The sequence below is a fragment of the Amblyomma americanum genome, chromosome 4 (assembly GCF_052857255.1).
Source record: "Amblyomma americanum isolate KBUSLIRL-KWMA chromosome 4, ASM5285725v1, whole genome shotgun sequence".
Lineage (NCBI taxonomy): Eukaryota > Metazoa > Arthropoda > Arachnida > Ixodida > Ixodidae > Amblyomma > Amblyomma americanum.
In genome coordinates, this window is record NC_135500.1 from 20647000 (window position 1) to 20660588 (window position 13589).

Genomic DNA, 13589 nt, shown 5'->3' on the forward strand with positions numbered 1-13589 from the left:
TCGGAAGAGAAGAAGCAGCGAGTAAAGCCTAGTGTTTGTGGAACTGAAGTAAAGGGTACCATGGGGGCAGACGTATCGCAGCGGACTGGAGCATCTAGCAAACTTCTGTTGTGGATCTGGTCGGATGTTTAAATGGACTTCAATCTGTCCCGAGACAATTAGGAAACACCAAATTGCCTAACCATGTGTGGCGGATCAACTTGGGCTTTGACGTAAGCAGCGAACAGTGTCGCTCGCTGGTTTCATTGTTTCCTGCGTACGAGGGCACAGGGAAAACTACTCGATCCAAAATACGACACATCCTATTGGAAAAACAAGCGATGCTAATGGAAATTGAAAACGTAAGATTGGAGAGGCAGAAACTGAATTTGAGACACAAGTTGCGAGCACAGGGCTCAACTATTCTTTTCAGAAAGCGCCCCCCAGCCCCCCTTCCCGCCTCTCTCTCCGCCAGATGCAAGACGCTAGGCACCCTTCTTAAATAAATCCTGGCTATTTGCCTGACATAAATGTTAAATAGGGAAGGACCAGGGTAGAATCCCTAAGTCATCCCACTACAGAAAATTAGCAGTTCGCTAAAGTACAGTCCCCCGTAGTCTGAAGAAGAATACCAGTAAATTGACAGGAACCCGCGTTTTACCACCCGGTACAAATTGGAGGATTGTGAAAGACGGTGAAGCAAAAAAAAAGAAAAAGGGTGGTCGTGAGCGCCACATATTTGTGGATGCATGCAGCGGAAAGGTTCGCGGGAGAGCGCTGCCGTGTGGCATTAGAGAGACAATTGGATGCTGCGCCAATGATCGTGTACGTCAGGGGTACCGCAAGGTAGTGTTTTGGGTCCCCTACGCTTCCTACTGTACAATAACGACATCCTTAATGTCATATCTCGCGGTGTGAAAATTAAGCTTTTTGCCGATGATTGTGTCCTGTATAACGAAATAACCTGTCCACATGACCAGACTGTCCTTGAAGCAGACTTAAACAGGATATTGAATTGGTGCAATGAATGGGGGATGCTTCTCAACGCTGAAAAATTAGTTTGCCTTCGTGTCACTCGTAAAAAAAAAACCCACTTATTTTTTCTTATACATTAGGTTCTTCTCCACTACGCGAAGCTATCAACTACAAATATTTGGGTGTTACGTTGACACGAACATTGTCATGGAACACACATATTAGTAATATTTGTTCCTCTGCTTTCCGCAAACTGTGCTTTTTTGAGGCACAAACTAAAAAACGCTTCTACAAATTTGAAATTACTCTGTTACTTTTCATTTGTTCGACCAAAGCTCGAGTATGCGTGTATTTCATAGGATCCTCACACTAAGTCAAATATCAGTCACCTTGAATGAATACAAAGAAAGGCAGTTAGGTTTATATTTAACAAATTTGCACGGTTTCACTCTCCGTCTAAAATTATGGCAGACAATTGTATACGCACTCTTGAATCACGTCGAAAGCAGTTAAGACTTGAATTCCTTTCCCTCCTTCTTAACATCAAACTTCAAATGAGTAAATCACCGTATATAACGCCTGAATTAACGCGCCTCACAAGACATCATCATCCTGACTCACTCACACCCTATTATGCTCGAACTGATACGTTTAAATTTTCCTTTTTTCCTCAGACAGTATCGGACTGGAACCATGGTTTGATGACTGCAGTGTGACTAAATATTGTATAAACGTGTACTTGTTTGTTCCTGTTTTTTTTCCTTATTGTCTGGATATATACTAATGCCCCTTTGCCTGGACCCAAGGGCCTGCAGTATGTAATAAATAAAGGAATAAATAAATAAATAAATACGCGAGCGTGCAGTCGAAACTAAGAATCAATCAGACCAAAGCTGTTCATTGCGCTGAGCACGATGACTATGAGGCGTTTTCCGCAAACGCCACTATCTTCAGTAAATTTAACTACAAGCTTGATCGTAGGCGTATACAGCATTGGCAATACGCTGGCATGCGTGTCAGTGATCCGTATAGGCGGTATAGTACCCTCCCAGGAACGGTGTTTCTTTATAGATGACGAGAGAAAAATTGGCACTCTATTACATGCTTGAATTCTGGTTGTTTGTTTGCAGTCTCGCTATTTTTATATGTATATCTGCCAAGCCCACAGCGATAAACAGTTAGTTTCTTAGAGCACTCGTCTGCTCTCTTGTCCCGTTTCATAGCTTTGTTCTCTCCCTTTGTAGTGAAGATTAGGCAAACAGCTTGTGTCAGGCGTCCTCATCGCAAAAAAAAGCTCGTGATTAACAGATTATTCTCATAGCTTGAATGGGCACAGGCAGGATATCACTGAGGCTGATCTGAGGAACTTGCGCTTTGCGCTTCTCACTGATGTGCCATAATTATTTTGATGAACGCCACAAGTAAATTCTTGTAAATTGAAATTTTAACGCGTTCGTCTTTGGTAGTCAGGTATTGAAACTGAAAATGACCGGAAAAGCCGTTTCACTTGTGGAGGGTTAACATGAAAATATATTTCAGGCTTATATTGAAGTTTGTCATTCCCAAGGCACGGAGTGCGGTAGCTGCACGGGAGACAGCCAAGGTGAGTCTGTGCACACCGGCAGATCCTGACGTGAAGGAAGAATCATTAGTATGCTTGCGCCGGAATAAATTGTCCTCAGGGATCGGATACGCCTCTGAATCCGAAGGCCGGCAAGCATGTTTGTAAGGCATGCAAGCGTGCAGTTGGATTTAGCTCCGCGTGCCACTGCTAGTTCAATCCCGAAATGCCAACAAGATATTTTGTATAAATTCATCTTTCTTCTGGGTGCAACGAGTGTGGGAGATTCTCCGTGGTCAGATCTGTGGGGCACGAGTGGCATATTGGCCACTGTGATTAATTTCATTGCGACACCAAGCGACCTTCTCTCTGAAAAGATCCAGCTTTTTCAAACGACATGTGCGACGAAATGCAGCTGTCGCCGCAGATCTTTAACCCAATCGCTCTAGAGGGAGGTAGAGAACGGGAGAAAATGGGCCTCATTAACGTATCTCTTCTTGCAAAAACTATTAAAGACAATGATGGCCGAGTTTGGGCGAGTTGGTTTACCATGCTGAACGTAAAAGCGCAAAAAACAAGGACGTAGAATAAGACGCACAACTCGAGCGCTCACTTCCAACTGATCTTTATTACATGCAAGAAACAGATTTTTATACTCTCGATAATGCCTGCAAGGCATTACTACAAAGTAGTGAAAGATAGATGAGTCATCGAGCGACACACTAGAATGATAAAAGATAGGACATCTCTTTTTGTGAGAGCAGAATTGACGGAGCACTTACACAGTCATCCCCAGCTCGCGCTATCTCCAACGCTTCAACAATTTCGCGCGTAATTTGACATTTGTTCCCGTAAAGGATTTTACACTTGTGAAAACATAAGCTTTCGCACAGTCTTAAAAAGAATTGGCAACAGGGTAAACATTGGCGTGTTGTTCTCTGCCCCAAATAAGCTGAGTTCACTATGTAAGCTTAGCACATCAGAAAGCCCAAGAAAAACTGGTTGCACGATCAGGCATCAAAAGCCGTTCGCGAGATGCGCGAAAGGTGTTGTCTACAAAGTGCCATTATACTGTGGTGAATATTATATAGGACAAACGGGAAGATGCATAAATCATCGAGTTGGTGAGTATGACTATGTTGTGAACAATAAAAAAGGGGGGCACATGAGCATTCATTGCCTAAAATGCAAAAGCAAAGGAAAAGAGGGTTGTCGTCCTCTTTTTCACAAGTGCAAAATCCTTTACGGGAACAAATGTCAAATTACGCTCGAAATTGTTGAGGCGTTGGAGATAGCGCGAGCTGGGGATGACTGTGTAAGTGCTCCGTCAATTCTGCTCTCACAAAAAGAGATGTCCTATCTTTTATCATTCAAGTGTGACGATCGATGACTCATCTATCTTTCACTAGTCTGTATTAATGCCTTGCAGGCATTATAGAGAGTATAAAAATCTGTTTCTTGCATGTAATAAAGATCAGTTGGAAGTGAGCGCTCGTGTTGTGTGTCTTATTCTACGTCCTTGTTTTTTGCGCTTTTGCTTTCAGCTTAGAGACAATGCTTTGGTCAGTATATTTTTAGAAAGGCTGTACCTGCATAACGCAATGCATGAGCCAAGTCCACGTTTCTAACGGCAGTCAGTTCATTCACTGCTGCGGGTCAGGTCTAAGAATAAATCGGCCTTCAAGCCCCCTTAAATATAAAGTATCATGGGTGCCTCTGCTGTCCTCTTAGCTTGACTTTCGTGGGCCAATGTAGAAGCGCGCACTCGTTGCAACGCGTCTTCCTGCCAGCCCTGTGTAGGTGCTCGGGTATGTGTGTTGATTATCTGTGCAGTCGGCAGTGGTGCGCACCATTCACCAGCTGCGGCTCGTGTGCCAGTGCATGGCGCAGCGCATGGTGCGCGAAGGTCGACTGCCCGACGCCGACCTCCTCTTCTTCCTCACCTTCGAGGAGATCGGCCTGCTGCTGCGCACCAGGGCGCCCGAGCTCGTTCTCAGGTGAGTGTCTGCCGCTGCCGAGGGCCCTGCATGTCGTTCACACGCCTCGGCCGTGTGGGCCATTTCATGCGCAAGACATTCTTTTCTCTGCGGGATTCTAACAGCACTTCTTCGAAATGAATTTGAAAAAAAAAAAACACGGCGCGGGGCTAATTGGTGATGCACTGTTTCTGAGAAGCAATTTAGCGCTACTTTTTTTCGAACCAGATCAGAGACAGACATGACAGGACTGGGGCTTACTGCAAGTAAGTTTATCGAAACGCACACTTGTAGCATTGGTTTAGAGGGAAGATAATCAGTGCATGCGCATTAAGGCGGTAGCAACAAAACATTACATATTATGGAGAGGAGACACCATTTACCGCCTATTTTCCTCCGAGCTTACGTCAGAAGCTCACAGGGAGACTGAATTTGCATGGCCGTTTCATTTCCCCATAAGTTACCGTCGTCTTCCTGTATAAGGCGGCGCGTCTCCTTTGAAGTGCCTTCCGGTAGTTCCAGAACATTCTAGGTGCTGGCTTCCCCTGTCCGAATATTGGTTGTAGCCTTAATCTTTTCCTGAATCGTATTTTGGGCATCGTTCTTTTGCTTTTCGTACTCGTCCCATTTTTCTTGAATTTCAGGCAAGGGTCTAGTTTCTTGTTTTTCTTTCCGGTGTGCCCCGGAAGCGGCTTGACGGGTTCATATACAGGACATTTAATATCCACGTCCCACCAACATTTGGGTCTTTATGCCCTGCATCAGTTGTTCTTAACTAGCAAATTTCTATCTCTATCTCTCTCTCTGAATTACCTTTAGAACTTCATCATACGTTCGTGATCTATTGGAGACAGTTCTAGTATAGGTTTCTACTGCTGGTGATATGGTCATAAAATGACGGTCGTAGTATACCGAATTTCTTCTTGCATATTATTATTTCTAGGACCACCTTCATCCTTTCCTCTATCCCATTCATTACAATTAACCTCTTATGGCCGCTCCCAGTACCAGGTATTCTTTTCTTGTCTATTTTCAATACATTCACAATTTCATATAAATCTCCCGTCATTATGCAGTTGTCGGTGCTGGAGTGGGAGGCACCAAATTCCCAAGTGATTACGCCGTCATATTTCCTTGCCCTACTTGCCATAATCAGGTCATTCTGCTCACACTTCGCCAACATCCTTTCTTCGGTAAGGTCTAGGTCCAGTCGAGGGTTCGACGGCATACCATCTGCTCAGGAATCATGGCTTGATGAGGTTCACTGGTCACTGGCCAAGGTCAACAAAATAATGACGTTTCGGGAGCGCTACGGCTCCCTTGTTCACAATTATACAGCTCCCTTGTTCACAATTGTGATTGTGAACAAGGGAGCCGCAGCGCTCCCGAAACTTCATTATTTTGTTGACCTTGCTCAGTGACCAGTGAACCTCATCAAGGTCTAGGTGCCCATCAAGTTCAAGTTCAAGTTCGTCTTTATTTACATTAGGAAGACGTAGGCAGGCCCGGGCAGAAAAGTGAAAAAAATTCACTTGAAGGAGCCCGGGCCCCCTTCTACAAGGCAAAATACAACGAAGACAGCAGAGCGTGGTTAACAATGACAAGGTAGAAACACAAAAAATTAAGAGGCACTGCGAGCATATATTGTTAAAAGACAAAGAAAAGAGCATATACGCCCAAAACATGAACACTAAAGCTTTTGTACACTTTTTATAATATGACAAACTGATTGATAGAATAAAGTACACATAATTGGAAAAAAATGCTTGCGTATGTTAGCACATTTATCAACAGGACTGAAAGTCACCGCTCCAAAGCGACAAGAATGTCACGTGGGCTACTTTTTTCCACAGATGTGCCTCTACTCAGCAGCTTATTTAAAGCATCTGGAACTGGAAAGCGTAACATAGAACGTCCGTATTCTGTACGACAGAAGGGAACGCACCAGAATGACTGTTTTCGAAATGCATATGTTGGAATAGTGGCTTTCAGGCAAGATAGTTCTAGGAACGTATTCTGGTGGTAGCGTATACACTTTTTATATCTCAATGCTAAATGATATTCATATAGGTCATGAGCTGGTGTAATGTGAACGCGCGGTTGAAAAATTCTTCTGTGTGAGCACGGTAATCCATGTTTGCTATGTGCCGGACTGCTTTAGTTAAGACTGGTGTAGATAAGGAATTCCTTATCTACACCGCATTTCACATAATGCGGTCTAGATAAGGAATTCATTATCTACACCGCATTTCACATAATCTGAAAAGGGTGGGAGCGCGTGCAGATGTAAACGTTGTTTTTTCCGCGCCCGATAAGCTCTCCAAACTCTGCCATATTGTAAACAGCAGCAATGAAAGGATGGTTGGCTGCGATAAGAAACACCAAAAAGGTTTTGTACCATGTAGCAGCAATGTTGTGTACAAGTTTCCGCTTACATGTGGCAAGCACTACACGGGGCAAACTGGTCGTTGCCTCAACGACCGGCTGCGGGAACAAAACAACAACGTGAGCGGCACCGCTTCCCGTCACCTTGGCATTCATTGCAGAGACTGCACAGAGGAAAAAAAAGAACAAAAAACCGCCGTGTTATCCTGTTTTCACTCAGTGTCGAGTGCTGTCAGATAATAGAACAAAAATCACTCGTGGAATCATTGAAGCTCAAGGAATCCATAAATTCAAAGATGAATGCGTAAGCGTTGCCTCAATAGCTCTGTCTGATAAAGAACTACATTTCCTTGATGCGAATAGAAAAACTTGCGCAGCTGGTCTTGTGCCACTGTAGACCTGTGCTCAGGAATTGTCATTTTCGTCAATCTGTTTTGTGTATTTGTCTTTTCATTTGAGATTGGTTGCCAATGTATTTAAGTACTGAAAATCACCTCAATAATCCAGTTGTTAGTTCAGCGCCGTGTCTGTGCACTTGTCACGTCCTTTGTCCCCTGCACTGCTGAAAAAACCGTGTCACACCAACTTGCCCAAGCTTCTACAGTATCAGAACAACACAAGATGCAGCAGACACCCTACATAGCTGCATTAAGGATAGTTGCGGAACCAGTTGGAACATCATCTCACCGAAAAACAGTGCGCTTACACGGGACGGATGTTAATAAATGCAAATTTATGCGGGTGTCAAGGAACGCTAACGAATTTCCTGTGTATTCTCTTGATAACGCACCGTTAGATCCGGTAACTACTTACTAGTGTTTTCGGCCTTCACATCACCTCTGATCTAACTTGGAACGTTCACATCGCGCATATAACATCCAGCGCTCACCGAATGCCTGGCTACTTACGACGCAACTTTTCCAAAGCACCTTCCTCTCTAAAATTACTCCTTTATAAAACTCTAATACGGTCCAAGCTCGAGTATGCCGCGTCAATTTGGGATCCAGGTCAAACAAACCTAACACAGGCATTGGAAATGGATCAAAATAATTCTACTTGCTTCATTCTTTCTATCTATACCAGGAAAGCAAGTATCAGTGCCATGAAATTTAGCCTTAACTTAGCATCCCTGTAATCCCGCCGCAAAATTTTTCGTCTGTGCCTTTTTCACAAATTATTCTATCACCCGCAGTTTCGTACCGTACTTACCTCACCACCTGAGTATGTATCGCCGAGGCTTGACCACATTCATAACGTTGGCATCCCTTTCTGCAGAACAAAATCTTTTTTTCAGCAATTCGTACCACACAGATCAAATGAGTGGAATCACCTTTCTCCTTCGACGGCCACCATCACCGATCATCAATTATTCAAGAACGTTCTCGCTAACATTGTATAAATAGGATACATTTTATATCGTGTTATCTTTATTTTCTCCTCAACGCCTTAGCTAACGATGTATATGTAGAAGTCATGTTTGCATCTTGTCTGCTTCATAAACTCCAGTTTGTTAAATTTATCTCACTTTTTTGTACCCACTCCCCTCTAATGCCGTAGTGGCCCTCAGGGTATAATGAATAAATAAATAAATAAATAAAGACACGCACAGTGGTCGCTAGCTTGGGACAGCGCTGTGTTTGTGCGTGTCTTCTTTGTCCCGTGTAAGCGCACTGTTTTTCGGTGAGACCTCTTCGGTTCACAAGCAATGCAAGCTATTGAAACACGAATCAGCAAGGAGGAGGAATGGCTGCTAAACATGAAGTCGTCAGCCGCACAGCTCGCAGTTGATAGGCGGGCTGCCCTGCCTGGAGGTGCCTCACACAGATGCTTTCAGCGCCCATAAGAATTAAGGTATACATCAGTACAGGCAAATCGTCAATGCGCCTTGTAGAGGGACAGCTATCTACCTCCATGACTAGCTACAAACGAAGCGCTCAAGCTAGATGCATTTTAAGAAACTGGTTTATTTTGTTTTCTTTTCTTCTCGCTTCGGTATATTAACGCGACATAATCAAGGCTCCAGTTGTTGTTGCCTCTGCAGCAATGGCAGATACCCACGGTGGGGGACTGACCAGAGTTTCGTGCAGATCCAAACAAGAGAAAAATTAATACAGACTTACCTCAGGCACTTCATAAATAAAAATTCAGGAATCTGTTAAAGCGGATAACGAATTTTAGAGATTTAGGGGTAGTTGAATGAAAATCGAGGAAAAGAAGGTGTGAGAGTTAAAATAAAGAATTTAAAAAAATAACAAATCAATAAATTTTGAGATACAAGTAAAGAAAAATGTCTGTTAGCACAAATATCTGCCGATTTCGATGACATACGTGTGAAGAAGCTGACTCACCAGCTCAAGGGCATGCTCTTGGACGGTAGAACCGAGGACGGGAATAGTAAACAGCAGCCCTAATCGCAAGAGGAGAATTTGCACACGCCTAATTATCTGCCGTGCAAACCGCCGGCAGGAGAGGATGCAATGATCTGAGAATTCAACGTCCCCGCATGGCGCACAAAGGATCGGTGGCGTGAGCCCAGAGCGTCATAAATAAAAGACTGAGCCGAGGAGTCCTGCAGCGCTACCGTTCGGCAAAATATCCGGCGTCGGTGTTGTGAGCGAAAACACCCGGGGAAGCAACCTAGGTGGGCCACCTAAGTCACACGGCCTTGTGACGTCATCACAACGTGCCACCCGACTGCCCACCGTGGCAGGTGGTAGTTGAATTAATGATTGGTCGCGAGAGGTTGCTCTGGAAGAGCAACGTGAGCCCCACTAGCCCATCGCAAAGCAGTCTGTGGCGCATCGCTTCTCGCTGCAGTACTGGGCCAGCAGTGCTATGAGGACTCCCTAGGGATCCATTAATGTAATGTAAAGAATGACCAATTCCACATATATAGGCAATAACCCATTAACGCTATCGTGAAATACCTTTAAGGCGGGGCTGAAGTGTTCCCTCGAATTACTTATTTGGCAACTTACACAGTACTCTCAATGACAGTGAAGAAACGGCTGAGGAACGGTCCCCAGTGTATGTTCTTTCCCTTCAGGAATTTTCGTCGTCAGCGAACAGTTGTTTACCCGTTCCCGTTCTTGCACCCCCGCCGTGGGGCCCACATTGCTGCCGTGAGTGTTGTCTGCCTAGCCTCTTCTCACTGACTGCATAAAAAGAGCTTGGAAATGCTTGTCGCGCGTGCTCCTTTCCAGGGCTCAGCGACGCCAGCGCATTTACGCGGAAGTAGACAAGGCCACGTACCCCAGCATCTCTGTCGGCATCCCGAAACCGGTGAGACTTGAATGTTTTCAAGCGCGACAAACTGGGAACACAGGGCATACGACGACGCATGTTTTGCCTTTTCGACTCAAAGGGATGCGAAAGAAAAATCTCGCTTAGTTGTAATCAGCAGAGTTACTGAAGAAATGCGTTTTTGAGGTAAAGGTGACGGCGCTAGCTTGGATTGGCACGAATTAGAGGGTATGTCAGAATGAACTGAAATTTCGCGTAACTCCATTCACAGCTTCACGAAATGCGAGCGTTATATGCATTTCACATTCGCCCTGATCTACCCAGCAAGTGAATTCGCTGCAGAAGAGCTCGTAATGGGTACTGATCATATAGTAACTAACGGCTAGCACAGAAGCGCTGTCAAATTTTCAGTATTGAAGCACACGCTCGTCGCTAGCTCACATCGTGAACGACCATCCGGGAGACGTCTTTAAACTAACGCAGTGTAAATTACTTGTCAGAGTAATGTAGCGGCTGTCGTGGATCTTGTATTTCCTCTGCTGTGGTCGTGACCGCTGTGGTAAAAACAACCTTACCAAAAAAAAAAACAACCCTGCCGGGCATACACAAAGGTACAAATTCCAAGAAAAGCACATAGCAGGTGTTTCAGAGAAGGTTTTTCGTGAACACTGTGGTGTTTGAGGTCAAGAGCAACCCCGGGGCTTCGTTTCGCAAAGGACGCCTGTAAAGTAATCAGAATTTAGCGCAATCCCGTAGCTCCGCAAGCGAAACACCGCAAGCGATTTGCGGAGGTGGCTGATACTTTCGTCGGTGTCATGTTTTTACGTTTTGGCACCATGGTCTTACACTTGTTAGTTTGTTCGGACAAGTGTAGCGGCCTAATAGTCGATAGACATGTGAAATATAAACTCATTCTTGGCAATATATATATATATATATATATATATATATATATATATATATATATATATATATATATATATATATATATATATATATATATATGTGTGTGTGTGTGTGTGTGTGTGTGTGTGTGTGTGTGTGTGTGTGTGTGTGTGTGTGTGTGTGTGTGTGTGTGTGTGTGTGTGTGTGTGTATTGCCAAGAATGAGTTTTATTCATGTCCTATATGCGCTTGTGCCTCAGGGTGTCCTTGCATGTTTCTGCGGTTTGGTGCGCCTTGCGTCACATGCGCTGTTATACGTGCACCAGCAACACACGATGGCAATCAGCAGGTGCCGATCACCTCTCTCAAGCTGTAATGTTGAAAATGTTCCCTGTGTAATACTTCTGGATGCACTGTGCTACGGGAACTGCGGGTACACAAATGCTCTTTGGCACGGAAAGCGCCCTCTTCATGAGGATAGCCTTATGGGCGGCTCTGAGTAGTTACTGGTGATACCGCTTATTTTCTACCTCCTTCCACTGCAGATCGAAAGAGTGAGGAAGCACATCGAAGGGGACTTCGAGATTAAAGGCAAGTGTGCAACCCCTGGCGGTTTTATTGAGCTGCCTTGACAGTCTGCTGTCTTAAGAAAAAGGTCGTGGAATTCACTAGGTGACTACTAACCAGATACTTGTCACACAGAACACTTCCATCTCAGTAACTGGAGGTAGTAAAAGTGCAAGTAGTTATAGTTAATATATTAGCAAGCTATTGTGAACAGCATTACAATCAGGAACGGATTCTAGTAGTATTTAGTAAGAAAATGGGTAGAAGTGGCTTTGCCTTATGGGGGCTGCTAGGTTTTAGAACGCTTGGCTCGCTAAATTTTTGTACACACTGGAAAAACAAAGAAGCTAAGTGTTTAATGCGACCAGTGCCCAACACTTGTGTGAACTAGCAGGGTGCGCTAATGGTAAATCACGCACTTTGGCTTAGACATTCATGGTGTTACGTGTACAGCCATGGACAAAAGTTTGCTGGATGCGGATTCACGCAAAAAAAGTATTGTTTCTGCGCTCTCTTGCTAGCCAGTCAAATGGTATTCTTCTAGGAGATGGAGACCGCCTGCCTCGTCACTCCTCTATGCACTTTATTCACCTGCTGTCCCTAACAGTACTGAAATAGATTTTTGTTCTGCGAATACTCATCCCGAAAACTTTTGCCCATGACTGCACAAATCATGCCAGGCAACGACAGCAAACAACCCTACCGGGCATACACGAAGGTTCAAATTGCAAGAAAGGCACATAGCAGGTGTTTCAGGGAAGACTTGAAGTAATTCTCAAAAATAGGTATTCTGGTTAAAAATATGGCTTTTTCAGCATAGTATTACCAGTGTTGGCGGACACCACAAAACAGTTGAATCGCTTTAAGCAGTAAGGTGGTTAACTAATTTTTAATAGTGCAATCAAAGATTTGTTGCCTGTCGGTAGTAATAGTCATATCAGTTTTTAGAATTTACAAAACGCGATTACCCTTGGCGCTGTGGCTCGACAAAATTTGGCTTTTTCGAACCCTACCGCGGCGGCTGCGTTTTTATAGAGTAATAATAATAATAACTCGTTTTTTGGGGAAAGAAAATGGCGCAGTATCTGTCTCATATATTGTTGGGCACCTGAACCAAGCCGTAAGGGAAGGGATAAAGGAGGGAGTGAAATAAGAAAGGAAGAAAGAGGTGCTGTAGTGGAGCGCTCCGAAATAATTTCGACCACCTGGTGATCTTTAACGTGCACTGACATCGCACAGCACACGGGCACCTTTAGCGTTTTGTCTCCATAAAAACGCAGCCGCCGCGGTCGGGTTCAAACCCGACTCACCACACGCAAAATGTGGTGAGTCATGGTAACAAAAAAGCGCTGGGTCATTAGTCCCAATTGGAGTCACAAAATGTGCTGAGTCATAGAACAGGTCACAAGAAAGTACTGAGTCATCTAGTGTATATACTCCATCCCAGTAGTTCGCCGCAGCACTACCAAAGCTGCGAGGAGTGCACAGGCAACGTTCTGACGCTGCCTAATGTAGTGCCAGTATAAAATAGGGATACGGGACTATGTATGGCACAGCATGCTTTAAAGTGTTATTGCGATTTTCAGCACGTTCACTGGCCATAAATGGGACACCGGGCATTCGCTTCATCTCATCTCGCCTACAAAAAAAAATGTATTAGCGATAAATTTGCTTAATTTTTATTTAGAATGACGATTCTGACGCTTCTAACCCTAAATAATAATTGGTTTTTGGTGGAAAGGAAATGGCGCAGTATCTGTCTCATATATCGCTGGACACCTGAACCGCGCCGTAAGGGAAGGGATAAAGGAGGGAGTGAAAGAAGAGAGGAACAAATAGGTCCGTAGTGGAGGGCTCCGGAATAATTTCGACCACCTGGGGATCTTTAACGTGCACTGACATCGCACAGCACATGGGCGCCTTAGCGTTTTTCCTCCATAAAAACGCAGCCGCCGCGGTCGGGTTCGAATCCGGGAACTCCGGATCAGTAGTCGAGCGCCCTAACCACTGAGCCACCGC

The 13589-nt window shown here is 44.5% G+C and overlaps 1 protein-coding gene across 14 annotated transcripts in view; it reads left to right on the plus strand.

Moving 5' to 3' along the window:
* LOC144127822 (rifampicin phosphotransferase-like) overlaps positions 1-13589 on the plus strand; it is a 685750-nt gene that overhangs the window by 515388 nt on the left and 156773 nt on the right. For 13 of the 14 annotated variants that reach the window (XR_013313574.1, XR_013313577.1, XR_013313576.1 and 10 more), the window contains 4 exons: positions 2494-2557; positions 4349-4512; positions 10080-10158; positions 11549-11598. Coding sequence is in view for 6 of the 14 variants with exons in the window: in XM_077660767.1 (XP_077516893.1) it covers positions 2494-2557; positions 4349-4512; positions 10080-10158; positions 11549-11598 (357 nt within the window). In the remaining 8 variants the exon portion in view is untranslated. The remainder of the gene's footprint in view (positions 1-2493; positions 2558-4348; positions 4513-10079; positions 10159-11548; positions 11599-13589) is intronic. The other variant, XR_013313581.1, reaches the window with a different exon arrangement.